The sequence below is a fragment of the Pseudophryne corroboree genome, chromosome 5 (genome assembly GCF_028390025.1).
Source record: "Pseudophryne corroboree isolate aPseCor3 chromosome 5, aPseCor3.hap2, whole genome shotgun sequence".
Lineage (NCBI taxonomy): Eukaryota > Metazoa > Chordata > Amphibia > Anura > Myobatrachidae > Pseudophryne > Pseudophryne corroboree.
The window spans coordinates 169,875,736-169,899,837 of NC_086448.1; the positions used below are offsets into that span (position 1 = coordinate 169,875,736).

The following is a 24,102-nucleotide window of genomic DNA, read 5'->3' on the forward strand; positions in this document are numbered from 1 at the left end:
CTCCCTGGGCTGGCTGCTGGTCTCCCCCTTCCATCCCCAAGTGCATGTGGCATGTGATATTACAGGATGCATTCTGGGTTCTGGACAAGCCCTAAGGGTATTCCCTCCAGGCAGTTTTGTCCCTTTCTAGGCACGCCATAAGTTGGATACAGGTGCCCCCGGAGCAGCAACCCGACAGAGAGCTGCAAATACAGTACATTCACCTTTGCCCCACAATATCGCTCATTAAGCTTAACAGTATTAGTAGTATATATGAAAGGAGCATTAATCTAGTTACAGTACATACATTTGATTTGAGTGTACATACATACACCTTTGCCCCACAATATCGCTCATTAAGCTTAACAGTATTAGTAGTATATATGAAAGGAGAATTAATTTAGTTACCGTATGTACATTTGATTTGAGTGTAATACACAAGCAACCAAATGGAAGCAGCTACTGCAGGTTTTATTTTTATTATTATCTTTTATTTATATGGTGCCACAAGGGATCCGCAGCACTCTTTACAGAGTACATAAACAAATGAGCAAAACAAGAAAAAAGCACTCAAAGTTTGAGACAATATAGGACAAGTACATGGTATATACAGAAAACCAGTGGTTAGGTGCCATCAAAGGGAGTATTGAGAATAAAAGAGTGTAAGTAAGAGAAGGAAAGGCGCATGAGGGGAGAAGGCCCTGCTCTTGCAAGCTTACACTCTAAAAGGTGAAGAACTAACAGACTGGGGTGACACAGAAAAGGTAGACTGTGAGCATGGACAAGAGGGTTAGGAGGACAGTTGGCTGGATTTGGTGAAGAAGTATGTCTTGAGAGCCAGTATGATGTTTTGTGGAGAGTCTGAGGGAGAGAGGTAGAGAATTCCAGACATAGGGAGCAGCACGTGCAAAATCTTGTAGGTAGGAGTGGGAGGAGGTAATCAGATTGCAGGAGAGGAACTGTGCAATAGCAGAGCAAAGACAACGGTTGGGAATGTAGAAAGAGATAAGGTCAGAGATATAAGAGGGAGAAGAGTGGGTGAGGGCTTTGAAGGTGAGTGTGAGAACCTTGAATTGGATTCTGAATGGGAAGGGGAGCCAGTGGAGGGCTTGTAAGAGAGGGGAGGTGGACGTAGTATGTTTGGTGAGGAAGATGAGATAGGCAGCAGCATTGAGGATAGATTTAAGTGCAGAGAGGCGTATATCAGGGAGGCAAGAAGGAAGTGATTACAGTGGTCCAATCTGGAGATGACGAGTTAGTGGATGAGGGTCTTAGTAGCATCCTTGGTGAGAAAGGGTCTGATCCTGGAAATGTTTTTGAGATGGAAATGGCAGGTTTGTGAGAGGTACCGAATGTGTGGTTTGAAGGAGAGGGAGGAGTCAAGGATTACTCCATGACAGCGCACTTGGGGGCTAGAGGAGATAGTAGTGCCATCAATAGATAATGAAATGTGGGAGGTGAGGTTATGCGAGCTCAGTCTTAGACATGTTAAGTGCTGGGACATCCAGGAAGAGGTAGCAGAGAAACAGTTGGAGATACGGTTGAGGAGAGTGGGGGTTGGGTCAAATTAGGAATGGTAGATTTGGGTATCATCAGCATAGAGATGATATTGTAAGTCAAAAGAGCTAATGAGCTCACCTAAAGAGGATGTGTAGAGGGAGAAAAGGAGAGGCCCAAGAACAGAACATTGGGGGACACCAACTGGTAGAGGAAGGGGGGGGGGTGGAGTCATGAGAGAAGACGAAGAAGGAATGGTCAGAAAGGTAGGAGGACAGCCAGGAGAGGGTAGTATCATGCAGACCAAGGGAGCAATGGTTTTGCAGGAGGAGAGGGTGGTCCACAGTGTCAAATACAGCAGGAGGTTATTGCAGACTTTCGTGAGGGCAGTTTCAGTGGGATGGAGAGGATGGAAACAAGACTGAAATGGGTTGAGCAGTGAGTTATAGGAATGAAAGACAGTGAAGCGGTTATAGACTATACTGTTAAGGAGTTTGGAGGCAAAAGGGAGGAGAGAGATGGGTTGTATTTGGAGAGAGTGGTTGGATCAAGGTTAGGTTTTTTAAGAATAGCGGAGACAAGAGCATGATTGAAGGCAGGGGGTGCAGTGCCTGATGAGAGGGAGAGATTGAGGAGATGGGCAAGATGGGAACATGCAAAAGTAGAGAGGTAGCGGAGGAGGCGGAAGTGGATAGGGTCAAGTGGGGAGGTGGAGGGAGGCGAGGAACGGATGAGGGCCATGATGTCCTTACCAGATACAGAGAAGAAAGATGTGAGAGTTGGTAGGAGGGAAGAAGGAGGGGGGAGAGGTAGTGCTGAAGGTACCATCATCATCACGTATCTTTACACCAGGGGGTTTATTTACTAAGCATCAGGTTCTAAAGCCCATCACTTTCTATTGTGTTTATGCTCGAAATTTAAGAGGCAAATGCTTTTACTAGCCATGATTTACTAGTAAAATCTTTGCCCTTTTACATTTCGGGCATAAACATGATCAGAAGCACTGAGTTTTAGAACCCAAAGTTTCTAAATGTTTATGGCCAATCCTGTAATGAAGAAAAGTCACCACAGGGCAATCAGACAAACCAATGGTCAGGCACTGCAAATGGTTCATCTTATAAAGAAACAGGCTCATCAACAGGTCTGGTGCTGGAACGGTCAGCAATACTAGTACAAGAACAGTAACCAAAAGTTTTCTAAGTAATGTACTTTAGCTACTCCATCTGGCAACTCCGAACATTGAGTACTTAAAATTTTTTATTCTAGCGTACTTGGCAAATACATGATATTATAAGAAAAAAAAAATCTACTATATAAGGTCTTATCTCTGGGATGACCCTTTTCCACTAGCTCAAAAAACACGGGTAAATGCACGGGGGCGCGCATTTACCCGTGTTTTTGGCAAGTGGAAAAGGGTAAACCCGGATCAAGTGACCCGTGAATCCTACCCGGCTATTTACCTGGGTAGGACACGGGAATGATCCGGGTAGGGTGTAGTGTAAACGGGAGCCGTGTCGATGCGACACGGCTCCCGTTTACACTGTATGGATGGGCGGCGCTGGGAGATCATGTGATCTCCCTGCGCCGCCCCTGCCGTGTAGCTAGAAGCGTCACCAACCCGGCATATGCCGGGTTGTGACTGCTAATGGGAAAGGGACCGAGCACGGGTCGCAGCAGGGGGCAGCTCCCGTGTCAGGCTCCCGGCTGCGACCCGTGCTCGTAGGTGTAAAAGGGGTATTAATAGTAAGTTAGTGAATTAATGCAGAGTTACAATGCCATGTTCATTATGCTAAAGCCCACAGCAAGCAAGAGGAGAAGACAAGGGGACAAATCTTGGTGTAGTTTCTTTACAAGAAAACTAAGCTTCCATGTTCACCAGTGATCCTGCTCCACAGGTAATTCATCCCCTAATAGCGTAACAATGTATAATTAAAAGTGCACAGTTTGGAACCTGGCTCATTGGGGATTTCCCTGTACCCATCTGTTCCAGTCTGTACCTGGGTGAAATAGAGGTAATTTTGTAATAATTTGTAATTAGAATTTATTATATCTAAGGTATGGTACTTCTATCAAATTATGAAAAAAAAATATATATATTCAGCAACTCCCTTACCCTCAGACATTTTGGATAATGAATCCAACACCTGTATTCAATTCAGGAGAAAAAAGATTGAATGTGCACACTCTAAGCACTAAAAATACTGATAGTCAAAATACGGGTTAAGTATGCGTGACCGGCGGTCAGGAGGCTGCCAGTCAGCATACCTTCGCCGGTATCCTTGCAGTGAAATGCCGGCGGGGGGGGTGGTGCAACAAGCTCCTTGTTGGCCCAGTGGCGACCTGTGCTCGCCACAGGATCTATTCCCACTCTATGGGTGTCGTGGACACCCATGAGTGGGAATAGTCCCTGTTAGTGGGCATGGCAACTGTCGGGATTCTCAGGGGGTGGGATGTATGGGGAGGTGTTGTGACCGGGGGTCTCCTGACCACCGGGTGCGTAAATACATCCCCAAAATACTTATGATAAACTGTTGCAAATAACAGGGAAGCCTATATTTTTGGACAAACGTGCTTATAACTTCACTTATACTGCTTACACTATCAGTATTCTTAGTGCTTAGAGCATGCTCCTGCATTCTTCTTTCTACTGGATAGTACAACAAGTCTCAGCATGGTAGCACTTCTTATTAGGACATGCAGTTCATGCCCCCCCCCCCCCCCCCCCCAATCCCCCTCTTTCATTGCCCGTTTTCAGCTGTCAGCAAAAATGATTCTATGGGACATATAAACTCAATAAGGAAAAGACAGGTAAAAAGACGTCCAGTGAAAGTTGCTACACTACAGCCAACAGGGTATGTAAAACCTTTAACTTCAAAGTTCTATTGAAATACTTAGATCTTTATGTGTATATCTGTGAATGACACAATTTCTCTCCTACCTCTACATTAACTGTAGTTGTATGTTTAACAGAACTTGAATTATATATATTTCATTTCTCCCTTTAATAATATACCACTAGTGTACTGGAGAGCCAGTACAATCGACTGACCTAGCATTCATCACAGCTATATGCCTACATCAATATTCCTAATCACGCAACCTGCTAAGGGGTATTTCAGGTGAAGATTAAGAAGTATGTCCTTACAGCGCAGCTCTAGCTAATAGATGGAACTGAAAATACAGAATCCTATACAGCCCAGATAACAGACTTGTGCTTAGTGCATTTTGTGTAACACTGGACAGCGTTCTTGTGCCTTTGGATAATTTGCCCTCCTCTCTGAATTTAATGGGTCTAAAATTGTGCTGGGGGCTACAGAAATGGTTCCCTGCTGATGTGTCTGTTTTCTGCTTGTTTATGGAAGGGTGATTCATGCTCAGAGCTTTGTCCTGTTTAACCTACATAAAAAATGCCATTGGGGCACTTTATGCACATTATTATGTAGATCACTTTTAATGAACTTCAATTAAATGAGGCCTGAATTATGTACTCGGTGTAATTACAGTATGTGGTATTAAGATGTTGTCTGTGGTTCAGAAACACCTACAGGTTTAAAATCAGCATAATATATAAAGAACAGGACACATTGTGTTGTGTTGTGAACTGTAATTTTCTGATTTCTTAATTGGAGTTTTAAATTATGGCAATTTTCAGCCTGTCTTGTTTTACATATGTGGTTTATTTTACAAGTATATAAACCTTTTAGAGGGGAAAAAAATGTTTTAAGTGTTTTCATTACTGAAAAAACCCTGCTAACTTAATGGCTAGGTGCAAGACTTTTGCCGAATGCGTTTGGTTCAATAGATCTATATTAAAAAGGCCTACAGTCAATAGGTTGACCCCAAATGGTTGACATGGAAAAGGTGACAGGGTCAAAAGGTTGACAGGATGTAAACAATTTTTTGGGGGTGGTTTCCCCCCCCCACTTTTGCCCTACTAAAAAGCCCCATTAGTGTACCAACTATGCTCGCCATGCTTTGGGCATGGTGCCTTGCTCTGCTACTGATGAGCTTGGCACAGATCACTATTCCCAGTCATAGTCTACATGGATGGTAAAGTATAAATAAGTTGAAAATGGTGAAAATCATTTTTTTTTAAAAGCTTGAAGACCATAAGTGTGTAGACCAGTAGTTTTCAAACTTTTTTTTACCCTAGGACTTTTATTGAGAAATTTTGAAAGAAATATTAAATTAACTAATTGTGTTTATGTGTCATCCTTAGGTTCAACTGTGTGGTGAGGGACAGGATGTGCTTCTGTTTGTCCACATATATTATGATTGACAGCCACCAGCACTGGTTTTGCCTATTACACTGACCATAACATTTTTTAATTGGTCCTGGGCCACCAATTCATGGCACCCCTACAAGTATCCCAAGGCACCCTAGGGTGCTACAGCACACAGTTTGAGAACCACTGGTGTAGAGTAGACCATTGTCATGTTGACCTTTTGAACCTGTCAACTTTTTGAACCCTGTCAACCTTTTGTACCTGTCGATCTAATGAATGTCGACCAGTTGGGGTCAGCCTATTGACTGTCGACCTTTTTACTGTTGACCTATCATCCAGACTCAATACAGAAACATATTCAGGGTGTTGTCACCGACTCTGAACACTTGATTAGCTTCAAAAACCAAGGGTGATGTTACCGTGGAAGCCATAGCCAAAGATAACCACTGATTGTGACTTATAGGAGACTGTATCAAGCAGTTGAAACAGTGGCAAAATAATCATGTAGACAAGTTGCCGATAACATCCAATCAGGTTTGAGGTAGTGTTTCCAGTTTCAAGTACATTCTAGAAAATGATAGTGAGAAGCTGATGGGTAACGTCTCCATTCCTCAACTCTTTTCACTCTTTGATACATCTCCCCTCATAGAATAAATCAGGTTATAGGGGAGGTATGATTTACCCAAAGACTGACAGGGCCCATAAACAGTAACACATAAGCAGTGTTAAAATATAAAACTCATCGTATATCCATTGTGTAATAATTTACTTATGGCTACTGGTAGGCCTACTCCCTTTAACTAAATGCATTTTAGTATTTTATGTAGTAGATGTGATATCTGCACTACTGGAACTGGACAATGGGAGACTTAACTGAACCTGATGTAGTCAGCGTAAAACTTTGTAAAAGTTTTTTTCTTAGTTTTTTTCATTGTGATAATTTTCTCATTGTACTTTTACAACTTTTTGAATTATTAATTAATCCCTCCCTGACAGCTGGGTGCTTTTCAGCCTTGTATTTATATTATCAGGCAGTTGTGTATTTTTGTTGCCCTAGGATACAACGCATATGTTCTGAGCTCTTTACATTTCTGTATAATTCGATCCAGAAATAAGTGTCCTGTTATATACCAATGCAATTACAATAAACACTTCCTAATGGTAAGAAGGCAAGGCTGAAAAGCAGGAGGAAGCAAGGAAGACACAAAAATGCTATAAATAAAGTTGCATAGGGATGCAGATAGTGCATGTCTATGAAATAAAATTATCTGAAAGTGGAAAACGCTATAATAAATCATTTAGTGAGGTTAAGGTACTGTAGATCTAACATTCCCCTGCACCAAACTGATTAAATCTGATATCACTTGTGAAGACACATTAGTCCGGAGAGGGCATATTCCTATCTCTACCCATTATGCTAGTGCACCTTGTTATGTAATGGATTTAATAATCTAATACAGCTTCACTATATGCAGTGGACCCCTATACTTGTCATACATTGTCAGTGGTGTAAGTTGAAATTTTTTCTTAGTGGTACTGATAGTAAAAATGGGCGTGACCATGTGCCACAAGGGGGCGTGGTCACGTGAAACTAGGGGAGTGGCTACATGACAATTGGGGCATGGCCACATTATGCCATATACCGTAATGCCCCTTACACATTATGCCAAACACCGTAATACTTATTACACATTATGCCACACACCATAATGCCCGTTACACTTTATGTCAGACTCCGTAACACTCATTATACATTATGCCATACAGTGTAATGCCCGTTACACCTTATGTCAGACTCCGTAACACTCATTACACATTATGCCATACAGTGTAATGCCCGTTACACCTTATGTCAGACTCCGTAACACTCATTACACATTATGCCATACAGTGTAATGCCCGTTACACCTTATGTCAGACTCCGTAACACTCATTACACATTATACCATACAGTGTAATGCCCCTTACACATTATGCCAAACACCGTAATGCCCCTTACACATTATGCCAAACACCGTAATGCTTATTACACATTATGCCACACACCATAATGCCCGTTACACCTTATGTCAGACTCCGTAACACTCATTACACATTATGCCATACAGTGTAATGCCCGTTACACATTATGGAACACACCATAATGCCTGTTACATATTGTACCATACACCGTAATGCCTATTACATATTATTCCACACACCGTAATGCCTATTATATATTATGCCACACACAGATATGCCACTGACACCATTTTACAAAAATGCCCCTTATAAATCATGCCCCAGCGGTGGGCTGGTGGTACGTAATGGTACTCCGTACCACCCTACTTTCAGCACTATACATTATACTTCTGGAATACGCATGCTCTTGGTTTGAGGGTAATTGCCATATTCAAGTTGTTAATAGACCGGGCTGAGGAGTGCGGGCTTGCATTCACACTGTCACTGGACTGTGAGTGTAATAATACAATCGCAATTGTTATTTGACATTTTCTATTATAGTAGCTATGCTGCATTTATTAATAGCAACAGGAAAGTTAATTAGTACACATTTACTTTATTTTATCCGTCAAGTAGATTTTGGAGGAAATTGCATTATTGTAGTGTGGGGGGGGGGGGTTGAAGGGGGCTGAAGGGGTACTGCGTGTTGCTGTCAGAATGTACAGTAATTACTCTGCCAAACAGAATTAGGGCTTCTATACTTTATGTCTGATAGCATATGAAGGGGACTAAATGTCATTTGCAGGTAGTCATTTTTCATAGACTGTTAAGAGAAAACTTATTTAGAGCTAGTGTGCTAATCTGTAGGTATTTGTCTTACTTCCATTATCTTGTCCAGAAAATCTTTGGTCTATGTCCCACCAGTATTAAGGTAAAGGCCCCCATCCACTAGTCCGATTTGGGCACTTTACCTCCGATTTCAACGCATCTGACCAAAAAATCTGAAGAAAAGTGTCACATCGGATGGCTCTTCCTATCTGATGCGCAGTCCAGTGTCAGATATGTCTGAACTACAGATCTTTGTGGCTGCCCCAACTATTTATCTGAATCTCAAGACATCAGGTGCACACATCGGAGTGTTTTTTTTTACTTCAGATGTATCTGATCAGATTCATCTGAAGCATCACTTGACTGGCATCTCCCTGGCCACTCGCATCCACCACAGGACGCGGCGGCAGCAGCAGCGTCAGATCAATCGCATGTAGCATGTGTGCATCAGATATATCTGATGTGATCTGACACATCTGAAGTGAATACAGTGAAAATTAAAGCCAGGGTCCGATCAGATTCCCGGGACGCTCCCGGGATAGTTCAAGAGAAATCTGATGCGATCTGCAGTTCAGACAAGTCTGAGTGTCACAACTGAGGGCCTGAGCTGACGGGACGAAGCCTCAGTTGTAGGGGCTGAGGTGAAACTAAACTTGGAAGGTTTAATCAGACCCCTAGACATGTAAGTACGGTGTAGGAAGATTGCCCGAAGGCGTGACCATGACAACCAGGATTTAAAAGACAATAAAAGTTTATTAACAGAACTCCATGTATTCACAGCAGTGGTAAATGAATAGAGATATGCAGTAGTTAAAATGAAACAGTTCCTGGATTACTATAAGCTTGGCAAGAGCCACAGGTTACTGGTAGGATAAGGTACAGTTTTTAATGTCCCAGAGATGGTATGTCCTTACCAGACCCGTCCGTAGTAGTGAGAGTAGCCAAGGAACACACCAGCAGATGTATCACTGGAAGCTGGTAACACTGTAGTAGAGGTGACTGCTGTGGATGCTGGATGGAACCAGCCAGGTGTTGAAAACATGGAGTGGATGCTGGATGGAACCAGCCAGGTAGTAGAATGAAGCTAGGGAGCGAAGATATGGGAAATGATGATATATGGGTACCGATGGTTTGCGGGTACCGATGATATGTAGGTATCCGCTGGAGAAGCACCGGCACTTTAAGGTAGTTGATCACTGCTGGAAGCTGACCGCTGGAAGCAGATGGATCTGTAGCTGGAAGCTGGAGTAGTCATAGAAGACTGCAGAGTCAGGCTGCACCGCAAGGTGGTAAGCTGGTGCGGGTCTCTTAGTGGAAGCTGGAGACAGGAGCTGGAAACCTGGAACAAAACAACCACAGGAGAGAGAGACTGGAAACAGGGTTTGACAACCAAAGCACTGACGATTTCCTAGTGCAGGCTCAGTCCCTTTATACCCTTAGGTATACCGGGATTGGATGACCAATTAGGCAGACTCCAGCGGAGCTATGGATTGGAGGTCAGGATCATGTGACTGAAACTAAGATGGCTGCGCCCATACCGGCCAGTGGAGGGAAACCTTGTTTGTAACACCACATGGAGATTCCTCTGTAATGGCGGCGGTGAACACAGAGAACGCCGACTTGCGTCTCAAACCTTCAGCTCGGACGGCCGCGGCCGCAGTAGGTGAGGAGTGCCACATACCTTGTAATGCGTTGAGAATATGGAGATGATGCCCGAGGCCCCGCTGGCAGGTGACGCCATGCCAGTCGCCCGGGCATTAGAAAGGCAATATCCACGGATCAGCAGAGATGAGACATGACGTATGGATGCTAGCCACATAGGAGGAAACCGGGCCTAGGACGCTGGGACAACCTTAGGAGACACCTGAAAGGTAAATAATGGCGTCCAGATACCCCGGATCGTGACACTGAGTAGTGGATGGCTACCTTAATATTATAAGCAGTGATGAGTGAACCCTCTGTGGTTCTGTTCTCCTTTCTGTTCCGTTCTCCTGCTACAGAGATACAATTTAGCTGAACCTGTAAAGGCTAGTGTGAACCTACAGCTCAGCCACAGTATGTGCATCAGTAATTGTTCAAAACCAGTTAGAGAAAACACCCTAAATTTGTAGGTATTAAAAAGCATTGAAATGAATGAGCCATTTCCATAGGTGCAATGTTAATTCAGATGAAGGGACAGATTCTGAGCTGGTTGCAGCGGTGATGTCAGGTGCATTGGAGCAATGTTTTGCGTCTCACTGAACATTTGTCGCAACACAAATGTAGACACATAGGGGTAAATTTACTAAGATGGGAGTTCTATTTAAGATGGGATGTTGCTCATAGCAACCAAACAGATTCTCCTTCTCATTTATCTAGCACCTTCTAGAAGATAATACCTGGAATCTGATTGGTTGCTATGGGCAACATCCCATCTTAAATAGAACTCCCACCTTAGTAAATTTACCCCATGGTATTAGAAATGTTAGCAGTGTTCCTGGATGGTGACTAGGCGGTGACAGGGGATGGCTAAAAAGAAGCACAGATACGTTGCGTAGAGATGTGTAACCACTCACATACAGTAGGAAGTCATACTCAGATGGAGAAACAACACCTACCATAGAGCTGTTCCATGTTTCAATAATGTGACCTATGGTGCATCCCAATATACACCAGGTGTTAGTGCAGCGTCTGTAGATGCTGCCAGTGGGCGTTCCAGTCTTTGCACATTCGGATAAATGGATATTCACTAGAAAAGGGCTTTATAGCGTCATTAACATAAAGTCATAGTCGCGACTGCGGCAAGAGACACAAGTACAGCCTCAACTGCAATCCGACTCAGAAACAGCCCTGAAGTGAAATGGAGCATTGAAACAGGGCCACCGTCAGGGGGGATTGCCAGAACTGTAGTCCCTAATCTGGATAGTGGGACAGAGAGGGGGCCCAGACACTCACACAGAGGGAGGAGAGGCCGTCCATCGCAGGCTCCTACTACCACCATCTCCAGTCCTACTGCACATGATGTCATTACATCACATGGCAACACTGAAAAAGAGTAATCATGACCAGGGCCGGCTCTAGGCATGTTCGAATAGAGCGGCCGCGCAGGGCGCCACCCTTAATGGGCGCCGACATATTCGAACATGAAGCCGGCCCTGGTGACTGCAGGCGCTTGTGTGCGAGCGGCGCCGGTATCTAACGTCAGACGCCGGCGCCGCGCAGTGCACACAGCGCACACAAGCGCCTTGGACGCTTCCTGGCTGGCCGCCCTCCCCCCGACCTCGCACCCGGCCGCCCGCACCCGGACCTGGACCTGGACCCGGACAGCAGTACTCCCCCTCCAACGCCGCAGGTATGGGGGGGGGGTGAATCATTTAAGGATGGATGGCGCTGTGGGGGCATTTATGGCTGGCACTGTGGGGGCATTTATGGCTGGCACTGTGGGGGCATTTATGGCTGGCACTGTGGGGGCATTAATGGCTGGCACTGTGGGGGCATTTATCTGGCACTGTGGGGACATTTATCTGGCACTGTGGGGACATTTATGGATGGCACTGTGGGGGCATTTATGGATGGCACTGTGGGGGCATTTGTCTGGCACTGTGGGGACATTTATCTGGCACTGTGGGGGCATTTATCTGGCACTGTGGGGGCATTTATCTGGCACTGTGGGGGCATTTATCTAGCACTGTGGGGGCATTTATCTAGCACTGTGTGGCCTTTTCTGTATCTACATATCTGGCACTGTGTGGCCATTTATGTATCTGGCATTGCTGGGGGGCATGTCATGTGTAGCTGGCACGGCTGGGGAGCATATCCTATAGTGTTCCCGCTAGGCGTCTGTGGCTAGGCAATGTGTCTAACGTGCTCTGCCTGGCGCAAAGTGTCTAACGTGCTCTGCCTGGCGCAAAGTGTCTAACGTGCTCTGCCTGGCGCAAAGTGTCTAACGTGCTCTGCCTGGCGCAAAGTGTCTAACGAGCTCTGCCTGGCGCAAAGTGTCTAACGTGCTCTGCCTGGCGCAAAGTGTCTAGGAGGTTCTACTTCTTCGGCGCGCACTGTACATAGTTTGCCATGTAGGTAGATGAGCACCAAGCATTACAGTATGTACGTCATTTTGCCCTCCTAACTTAAAAATGTGCCCTCCCTGCCCTAAAAAGTGAACACTATCGTGTAACTGGCACTGCTAGGGGGGCATATTGTGTGTAGCTGCCACTGCTGGGGGGCATATCATGTCTATCTGGCACTATACTGGAGACATTGTGTGTAAGGAACACTACTGTGGCTGTTATGTGTAAGGCTGCTAATTGTGTGCGTAGAGGGGGTGTGAAAACATATTTATTTAAAGTCTAATAATATGAAGTTATGAGGCCACGCCCACTTTCCAAGAGCGCATGGGGGGGGGGGGGGGCGCTTTTACATGTTTTCGCTCAGGGTGCTAGTAGGCCTGGAGCCGGCCCTGATCATGACGCATGTGGATTAGCCATAAGAAGGTAAGATGGGAACTGGCTAGTGAGACAGATAGGGGCTGGCTGGAGAGACAAGATATGCTGGCTGGTGAGACAGAAGGGATGCTGGCTGGGGAGACAGAAGGGGGCTTATAAGACAGAAGGGGAGTTAGCAGGAGGGACAGAAGGGGGGCTGGATGGAATGACAGAAGGGGTGCTGGCTGCAGCTGGAGAGATACTGAGGAATACTGGTACATTACTAACTGCTTGCTACTGAGCATGCGCCATCGGGAGATGGGGGGCACCACAGTCTATTTCGCCATGTGGGGGTGGGGTGACTATTCTGTCAGTCCCGGGCCCCACAATTTCTGATGGCAGCCCTGCATTGAAATTATATATTTGGACACTGTTCTGTAGTTATTTGATCCTTCAATTGGTTTTCCACAGTAATAGAGATTTGGGGCTACATTTCCTATGAGTCAGTAAAGCACTGCATAGTAAATTTAGCCTTTGAAGTCTTTAATTAAGTTGTGAATTTATTTGTTAGAACATTGATTTTACTCAATATTGACAGCTGCTATTATTTCAATATAAATGCAAAGGGAGAATTCAATATTTGCAATATTTGCATAGTGTTTACAAATGAATTAACCATTAAATACTTATACATCTTTGTAGATATGAAAAAAGGCAATAAATGCTGCTTTTCAATTTTGGTAATAATCAATAGTTTTCCACTATAGTGCAAAAGTGCTAAAAAGCAGTAAATAAGTTTAAATATATCTCTTTTTGTGATATCTTCAAAAAAATTGAAATGATGAGTTCCAAAAAATGTAGGGAACTGAAACAAGGAAGTAATTTAATGACTTCACTACTGAGGATGAGTGGGACTTGTCTCAGCACTGCAGAGAAGTGTGTGTTACAGGAGGGATCTTACATTATAGTTAATGTTGCTGGGAGTTGGGCGGGAGTGGATTTGATTACATCATTGCATCTGGGGAAGGGGGTGGGCCATTATGTCGTTAAGCCCCCCTCTCTCCAGACTCTGCACTACTGAAAGTTTCAAAAGCCAGTAAAGGGTGGTGGAGAGCATTAAGAATGCTTCTCTATTTCCTCCATTCTGGCACCTACCGACTCAGGGGTAGCCATGTATAAAAGATTCCCTTCTTTAAAATTATATGATCCCTGATAAGTTATACTCTGGTGATCATGTGTGATCATTAGTGATGAGCGCCTGAAATTTTTTGGGTTTTGTGTTTTGGTTTTGGGTTCGGTTCCGCGGCCGTGTTTTGGGTTCGACCGCGTTTTGGCAAAACCTCACCGAATTTTTTTTGTCGGATTCGGGTGTGTTTTGGATTCGGGTGTTTTTTTCAAAAAACCCTAAAAAACAGCTTAAATCATAGAATTTGGGGGTCATTTTGATCCCATATTATTATTAACCTCAAAAACCATAATTTCCACTCATTTTCAGTCTATTCTGAATACCTCACACCTCACAATATTATTTTTAGTCCTAAAATTTGCACCGAGGTCGCTGGATGACTAAGCTAAGCGACCCTAGTGGCCGACACAAACACCTGGCCCATCTAGGAGTGGCACTGCAGTGTCACGCAGGATGTCCCTTCCAAAAAACCCTCCCCAAACAGCACATGACGCAAAGAAAAAAAGAGGCGCAATGAGGTAGCTGTGTGAGTAAGATTAGCGACCCTAGTGGCCGACACAAACACCGGGCCCATTTAGGAGTGGCACTGCAGTGTCACGCAGGATGTCCCTTCCAAAAAACCCTCCCCAAACAGCACATGACGCAAAGAAAAAAAGAGGCGCAATGAGGTAGCTGTGTGAGTAAGATTAGCGACCCTAGTGGCCGACACAAACACCGGGCCCATTTAGGAGTGTCACTGCAGTGTCACGCAGGATGTCCCTTCCAAAAAACCCTCCCCAAACAGCACATGACGTAAAGAAAAAAAGAGGCGCAATGAGGTAGCTGTGTGAGTAAGATTAGCGACCCTAGTGGCCGACACAAACACCGGGCCCATCTAGGAGTGGCACTGCAGTGTCACGCAGGATGTCCCTTCCAAAAAACCCTCCCCAAACAGCACATGACGCAAAGAAAAAAAGAGGCGCAATGAGGTAGCTGTGTGAGTAAGATTAGCGACCGTAGTGGCCGACACAAACACCGGGCCCATTTAGGAGTGGCACTGCAGTGTCACGCAGGATGTCCCTTCCAAAAAACCCTCCCCAAACAGCACACGACGCAAAGAAAAAAAGAGGCGCAATGAGGTAGCTGACTGTGTGAGTAAGATAAGCGACCCTAGTGGCCGACACAAACACCGGGCCCATTTAGGAGTGGCACTGCAGTGTCACGCAGGATGTCCCTTCCAAAAAACCCTCCCCAAACAGCACATGACGCAAAGAAAAATAAAAGAAAAAAGAGGTGCAAGATGGAATTGTCCTTGGGCCCTCCCACCCACCCTTATGTTGTATAAACAAAACAGGACATGCACACTTTAACCAACCCATCATTTCAGTGACAGGGTCTGCCACACGACTGTGACTGATATGACGGGTTGGTTTGGACCCCCCCCAAAAAAGAAGCAATTAATCTCTCCTTGCACAAACTGGCTCTACAGAGGCAAGATGTCCACCTCATCATCATCCTCCGATATATCACCGTGTACATCCCCCTCCTCACAGATTATCAATTCGTCCCCACTGGAATCCACCATCTCAGCTCCCTGTGTACTTTGTGGAGGCAATTGCTGCTGGTCAATGTCTCCGCGGAGGAATTGATTATAATTCATTTTAATGAACATCATCTTCTCCACATTTTCTGGATGTAACCTCGTACGCCGATTGCTGACAAGGTGAGCGGCGGCACTAAACACTCTTTCGGAGTACACACTTGTGGGAGGGCAACTTAGGTAGAATAAAGCCAGTTTGTGCAAGGGCCTCCAAATTGCCTCTTTTTCCTGCCAGTATAAGTATGGACTGTGTGACGTGCCTACTTGGATGCGGTCACTCATATAATCCTCCACCATTCTTTCAATGGGGAGAGAATCATATGCAGTGACAGTAGACGACATGTCCGTAATCGTTGTCAGGTCCTTCAGTCCGGACCAGATGTCAGCATCAGCAGTTGCTCCAGACTGCCCTGCATCACCGCCAGCGGGTGGGCTCGGAATTCTGAGCCTTTTCCTCGCACCCCCAGTTGCGGGAGAATGTGAAGGAGGAGATGTTGACAGGTCGCGTTCCGCTTGACTTGACAATTTTCTCACCAGCAGGTCTTTCAACCCCAGCAGACTTGTGTCTGCCGGAAAGAGAGATCCAAGGTAGGCTTTAAATCTAGGATCGAGCATGGTGGCCAAAATGTAGTGCTCTGATTTCAACAGATTGACCACCCGTGAATCCTTGTTAAGCGAATTAAGGGCTCCATCCACAAGTCCCACATGCCTAGCGGAATCGCTCCGTGTTAGCTCCTCCTTCAATGTCTCCAGCTTCTTCTGCAAAAGCCTGATGAGGGGAATGACCTGACTCAGGCTGGCAGTGTCTGAACTGACTTCACGTGTGGCAAGTTCAAAGGGCATCAGAACCTTGCACAACGTTGAAATCATTCTCCACTGCGCTTGAGACAGGTGCATTCCACCTCCTATATCGTGCTCAATTGTATAGGCTTGAATGGCCTTTTGCTGCTCCTCCAACCTCTGAAGCATATAGAGGGTTGAATTCCACCTCGTTACCACTTCTTGCTTCAGATGATGGCAGGGCAGGTTCAGTAGTTTTTGGTGGTGCTCCAGTCTTCTGTACGTGGTGCCTGTACGCCGAAAGTGTCCCGCAATTCTTCTGGCCACCGACAGCATCTCTTGCACGCCCCTGTCGTTTTTTAAATAATTCTGCACCACCAAATTCAAGGTATGTGCAAAACATGGGACGTGCTGGAATTTGCCCATATTTAATGCACACACAATATTGCTGGCGTTGTCCGATGCCACAAATCCACAGGAGAGTCCAATTGGGGTAAGCCATTCCGCGATGATCTTCCTCAGTTGCCGTAAGAGGTTTTCAGCTGTGTGCGTATTCTGGAAAGCGGTGATACAAAGCGTAGCCTGCCTAGGAAAGAGTTGGCGTTTGCGAGATGCTGCTACTGGTGCCGCCGCTGCTGTTCTTGCGGCGGGAGTCCATACATCTACCCAGTGGGCTGTCACAGTCATATAGTCCTGACCCTGCCCTGCTCCACTTGTCCACATGTCCGTGGTTAAGTGGACATTGGGTACAGCTGCATTTTTTAGGACACTGGTGACTCTTTTTCTGAGGTCTGTGTACATTTTCGGTATCGTATGCCTAGAGAAATGGAACCTAGATGGTATTTGGTACCGGGGACACAGTACCTCCAACAAGTCTCTAGTTGGCTCTGCAGTAATGATGGATACCGGAACCACGTTTCTCACCACCCAGGATGCCAAGGCCTCAGTTATCCGCTTTGCAGTAGGATGACTGCTGTGATATTTCATCTTCCTCGCAAAGGACTGTTGGACAGTCAATTGCTTGGTGGAAGTAGTAAAAGTGGTCTTACGACTTCCCCTCTGGGATGACCATCGACTCCCAGCAGCAACAACAGCAGCGCCAGCAGCAGTAGGCGTTACACGCAAGGATGCATCGGAGGAATCCCAGGCAGGAGAGGAATCATCAGAATTGCCAGTGACATGGCCTGCAGGACTATTGGCATTCCTGGGGAAGGAGGAAATTGACACTGAGGGAGTTGGTGGGGTGGTTTGCGTGAGCTTGGTTACAAGAGGAAGGGATTTACTGGTCAGTGGACTGCTTCCGCTGTCACCCAAAGTTTTTGAACTTGTCACTGACTTATTATGAATGCGCTGCAGGTGACGTATAAGGGAGGATGTTCCGAGGTGGTTAACGTCCTTACCCCTACTTATTACAGCTTGACAAAAGGAACACACGGCTTGACACCTGTTGTCCGCATTTCTGTTGAAATACCTCCACACCGAAGAGCTGATTTTTTTGGTATTTTCACCAGGCATGTCAACGGCCATATTCCTCCCACGGACAACAGGTGTCTCCCCGGGTGCCTGACTTAAACAAACCACCTCACCATCAGAATCCTCCTTGTCAATTTCCTCCCCAGCGCCAGCAACACCCATATCCTCCTCATCCTGGTGTACTTCAACACTGACATCTTCAATCTGACTATCAGGAACTGGACTGCGGGTGCTCCTTCCAGCACTTGCAGGGGGCGTGCAAATGGTGGAAGGCGCATGCTCTTCACGTCCAGTGTTGGGAAGGTCAGGCATCGCAACCGACACAATTGGACTCTCCTTGTGGATTTGGGATTTCGAAGAACGCACAGTTCTTTGCGGTGCTACTGCTTTTGCCAGCTTGAGTCTTTTCATTTTTCTAGCAAGAGGCTGAGTGCCTCCATCCTCATGTGAAGCTGAACCACTAGCCATGAACATAGGCCAGGGCCTCAGCCGTTCCTTGCCACTCCGTGTGGTAAATGGCATATTGGCAAGTTTACGCTTCTCCTCCGACAATTTTATTTTAGGTTTTGGAGTCCTTTTTTTACTGATATTTGGTGTTTTGGATTTGACATGCTCTGTACTATGACATTGGGCATCGGCCTTGGCAGACGACGTTGCTGGCATTTCATCGTCTCGGCCATGACTAGTGGCAGCAGCTTCAGCACGAGGTGGAAGTGGATCTTGATCTTTCCCTAATTTTGGAACCTCAACATTTTTGTTCTCCATATTTTAATAGGCACAACTAAAAGGCACCTCAGGTAAACAATGGAGATGGATGGATACTAGTATACAATTATGGACGGACTGCCGAGTGCCGACACAGAGGTAGCTACAGCCGTGGACTACCGTACTGTACTGTGTCTGCTGCTAATATAGACTGGTTGATAAAGAGATGTAGTAGTATGTATGTATAAAGAAGAAAGAAAAAAAAACCACGGGTAGGTGGTATACAATTATGGACGGACTGCCGAGTGCCGACACAGAGGTAGCTACAGCCGTGAACTACCGTACTGTACTGTGTCTGCTGCTAATATAGACTGGTTGATAAAGAGATGTAGTAGTATGTATGTATAAAGAAGAAAGAAAAAAAAACCACGGGTAGGTGGTATACAATTATGGACGGACTGCCGAGTGCCGACACAGAGGTAGCTACAGCCGTGGACTACCGTACTGTACTGTGTCTGCTGCTAATATAGACTGGTTGATAAAGAGATGTAGTAGTATGTATGTATAAAGAAGAAAGAAAAAAAAACCACGGGTAGGTGGTATACAATTATGGACGGACTGCCGAGTGCCGACACAGAGGTAGCTACAGCCGTGAACTACCGTACTGTACTGTGTCTGCTGCTAATATAGACTGGTTGATAAAGAGATGTAGTAGTATGTATGTATAAAGAAGAAAGAAAAAAAAACCACGGGTAGGTGGTATACAATTATGGACGGACTGCCGAGTGCCGACACAGAGGTAGCTACAGCCGTGGACTACCGTACTGTACTGTGTCTGCTGCTAATATAGACTGGTTGATAAAGAGATGTAGTAGTATGTATGTATAAAGAAGAAAGAAAAAAAAACCTCGGGTAGGTGGTATACAATTATGGACGGACTGCCGAGTGCCGACACAGAGGTAGCTACAGCCGTGAACTACCGTACTGTACTGTGTCTGCTGCTAATATAGACTGGTTGATAAAGAGATGTAGTAGTATGTATGTATAAAGAAGAAAGAAAAAAAAACCACGGGTAGGTGGTATACAATTATGGATGGACTGCCGAGTGCCGACACAGAGGTAGCTACAGCCGTGAACTACCGTACTGTGTCTGCTGCGACTGGATGATAAATAATGATATAAAAAATATATATATATCACTACTGCAGCCGGACAGGTATATATTATATAATGACGGACCTGCTGGACACTGTCTGTCAGCAGAATGAGTTTTTTATAGAATAAAAAAAAAAACACCACACAAGTGAAGTCACACGACGAGTGTTTAACTTTTTCAGGCAATCACAATATAGTATACTACTAACTATACTGGTGGTCAGTGTGGTCAGGTCACTGGTCAGTCACACTGGCAGTGGCACTCCTGCAGCAAAAGTGTGCACTGTTTAATTTTAATATAATATGTACTCCTGGCTCCTGCTATAACCTATAACTGGCACTGCAGTGCTCCCCAGTCTCCCCCACAATTATAAGCTGTGTGAGCTGAGCACAGTCAGATATATATACATAGATGATGCAGCACACTGGGCTGAGCAGTGCACACAGATATGGTATGTGACTGAGTCACTGTGTGTATCGTTTTTTTCAGGCAGAGAACGGATATATTAAATAAAACAAAACTGCACTGTCTGGTGGTCACTGTGGTCAGTCACTAGTAAACTCTGCACTCTCTACACTTCTACAGTACTCCTAAGATCCAGTAAATCAGGTCAATCTCTCTCTCTCTCTCTCTCTTCTAATCTAAATGGAGAGGACGCCAGCCACGTCCTCTCCCTATCAATCTCAATGCACGTGTGAAAATGGCGGCGACGCGCGGCTCCTTATATAGAATCCGAGTCTCGCGAGAATCCGACAGCGTCATGATGACGTTCGGGCGCGCTCGGGTTAACCGAGCAAGGCGGGAGGATCCGAGTCTGCTCGGACCCGTGAAAAAAACCATAAAGTTCGGGCGGGTTCGGATTCAGAGAAACCGAACCCGCTCATCTCTAGTGATCATCTGTGATCACTATACAATATCGAACCGAACTGCAAAAATACTAGTAAAGCCAACAGTAGGGCTGAGGCACTTAACATGCCCCCCCCCCCCAACCCCATCCTATCACATACAAAAGGACACCTTGAGCCTAGGGGTCCTCAATCTTGGTACAGTGATTATATAAACATCACTTCTCCCCACATGCAGTTTTTATGCCATCAAACCTCTCCCATTGTTCCTTACATGTCCATCATATCCCACCCACATGCCATCAGATCTACACACATGTCCATCAGATCCACCTATATGCCACCAGACCTCCAATAATGCCCTTACATGTCATTGAACCTTGCCACATACCATTAGAAACCCACACATGCCATCAAACTCCTAAAGTTCTCACAATAAGTTGAAAAAGTTGCTTTAAAAAGGGAATGCAGGTAGCCAATGCTTAGACACAACACAATAATGCTGCGTTCTGAAAATTAAAAGGCTTCTGAAAAAAAAAATGTATTATTATTTTTATGAGTACTGCATGAACAATTACTGATATTGATGTTGAAATTCTTCCTGACCTATAAGTGCCACAATATGCTCAGCAGCAAAGGGGTTTATGGCCCTCATTCCGAGTTGTTCGCTCGTTAGTTTTTTTTCGCAACAGAGCGATTAGTCGCAAACTGCGCATGCGCAATGTTTGCAGTGCGCCTGCGCCAAGTACATTGCTAAAAAGTTTGGTATTTTACTCACGGCCTAACGAAGAAATTTCATCGTTCTGGTGATCGGAGTGTGATTGACAGGAAGTGGGTGTTTCTGGGCGGAAACTGGCCGTTTTATGGGTATGTGCGAAAAAACGCTTGCGTATCTGGGAAAATCGTGGGAGTGTCTGAAGAAACGGGGGAGTGTCTGGGCGAACGCAGGGCGTGTTTGTGACGTCAAACCAGGAACGAAACTGACTGAACTGATCGCAGTGTAGGAGTAAGTCTCGAGCTACTCAGAAACTGCTAAGAAATTTCTATTCACAATTCTGCTAATCTTTCGTTCGCAATTCTGCTATGCTAAGATTCACTCCCAGTAGGCGGCGGCTTAGCGTGTGCAATGCTGCTAAAAGCAGCTAGCGAGCGAACAACTCGGAATGAGGGCCCATGTGTGATATTAGCTACAATGAAAAACGTCAATGAATATAAATAATTCTAGATGTATAAGTAAATTGCTGTAAATAATTGCTGTATCATTATTTATTGTTTAAAGACTTTGAATACATGATTGTAATACTAATCTCACCAAATTACAAATGGCTTTCAAGATAATGAAAACAATGATTCGATAATTAGATGTGGATGATGTTTATTATATTATTGGTAACATGATTGCAAGGTCTTCTCTCGGAGTTTACTTATACAGTGTCTCGATGTGATGTTAATGTAATAATTAATGATTTCATATTATGAACAAGACAAAATATATTGGTCATGTTCCTTTAGCCTGTGCTCTGTTTCCCACAACTGTTCTTAAAAACAGACAATGGGGTAAATTTACTAAAGTGTGGGTTTACAGAAGTGGACTTGTTGGCCTAAGCAAGCAATCATGTTCCGACTATCATTTTCTAAGATATACCAGATATCTGAAACAGGGCCGGACTAAGGCAGGTGGGGGCCCCAGGCAACAAACGTGTGGGGGCCCCCACTACTAAAATTGCTGGTGGGAGACCCCCCCATGGGTAAACGCAATGCCCCCCACCAGCGCGTATATACACACACACATCAATTGCTGCCACAGATTACCCCCCCCCCCCATCAACACACGCACACACACACTCACACACTCAACCTGGACGCGCCTCAGCCTGGCTGGTGACAGCAGCACACGCCGGTGACTCAGTCAGTGTCTCACGGGATAGTAAAGGGAAATCCCAGAGACACTGATTGAGCTGCCGGCGTGTGCTGAATATAGAGCTCCTCAGTGGCCGTCGCCGGCGTGTGCTGTATCCAGAGCTCCTCGGCGGCCGCAGGAGTCTGTTTCAATTCAAAAAGCAGGGGTCTGTGGGGGCCCTTAATGTGTGGGTGCCCCGGGACGGCCGCCCATGTCGCCCCTCTCATAATCAGGCTCTGATCTGATATGTTGCTATGGTCAACAACCCCCACTTGGGAAGCAGTTAGCTTCCCAACAGAAGGGATCCCAGCAGTCGATATACCAACGTTGGGATCTTGAAGTAGGACGTAATGCCAGCGTCTACATACAGACATTGCTCGGGATGCCAGCGTCACATTACTGACAGCCGGCATCCTGATCATCCTCACACTGGGACGCGCTGGTGTCCTGCCGATGAGTGAGGGGAGGTTAAGTTTAGGCAGGAGAAGGAGGGTTAGGGTTAGAGTGCAGAGCCGGCTAGGTTAGGGATAGGGACTGTGGAGGGTGGGTTAGGGTTAGGCACATAGAAGGGGAGGTTAGGGTTAGGCATCAAGCAGGGAGGGTTAGGTTTAGGCAGGGTTAGGGTTAGGCACCTACAAGGGAGGTTTAGAGTTAGGGTATGGTTAAGATGAGGGTTAAGGGGCTTCCTGGTGGCCTGTCGGTATTATGGATGGGAGGCCGCTGTCGGTATACTGACAGCCTGCATCCCGTCCATCAGTAATTCGGGATGCGGTCAAGATCCCACCAGATGGAATCCCGGCAGTCGAAATACTGACACTGGGATCCCGACCGGCACAATCCCAACATATACTCCCTCTGTGGGTGTCCACGACACCCATAGAGGGAGAATAAATTAGTGTGCCGAGCGTGGCGAGCACAGCGAGCCCACAAGGGGTTGCGTTGCACTCGCCCCCCTGTCGGGATTGTGCCAGTCGGGATCCCAGTGTCGGTATTCCAAACGCCGGGATCCCGTCCGGCAGGATTTCGTACTGATTCCATAAATTCAAACTGAACCCCTCCACTCATGTAAACCCGCACGATAGTGAATTTACCCCAACTCATTGTGCTGTAGAGATCAATGATACCTAGGATGGTAGTTTGCACTGTGGTTTCCTTTGTGTGCATTCTAGCAGAAGTAAATGTACAAAAATGGCTGTGTAAAATGAGCCTTAACACCTGATGTGCCGGATGACACTGTATATATGAGAGAAAGTGGCAGGGGTCTACCATTGTGTTTACAAAAAGTAATTAATGATGTATATTTGTGCGAATAAGTTCACTGCACTATAAATGCAGTACACCACATGGGTTCATTGTGGATTAGACTTTTTACCTTCTTTTTTTGTTTATTTCTAGGACACTTTCAAGGTCAGCAAGTATGAAGTATCTCCAGACATGAAGTATGTTTTGCTTGCATTTAATGTCAAGCCGGTAAGTAGAAAGATTTAACTTTGACCTCTTTTGAAACCTGAGCAAATGTATCATCAAAATAAAAGCTTCATTCTTATATGCTGGCACCCCAATTGCTTTATGCAAATACAGGGAACACTGCCATCTAGCAGGCAATA

The 24,102-nt window shown here is 45.5% G+C and overlaps 1 protein-coding gene across 3 annotated transcripts in view; it reads left to right on the forward strand.

Annotated features, from left to right (window-relative positions):
• DPP6 (dipeptidyl peptidase like 6) overlaps positions 1-24,102 on the forward strand; it is a 1,916,598-nt gene that overhangs the window by 1,528,964 nt on the left and 363,532 nt on the right. For all 3 annotated transcript variants that reach the window (XM_063921873.1, XM_063921871.1, XM_063921872.1), the window contains exon 5: positions 23,891-23,965. In XM_063921873.1, coding sequence (XP_063777943.1) covers positions 23,891-23,965 — 75 coding nt within the window. The remainder of the gene's footprint in view (positions 1-23,890; positions 23,966-24,102) is intronic.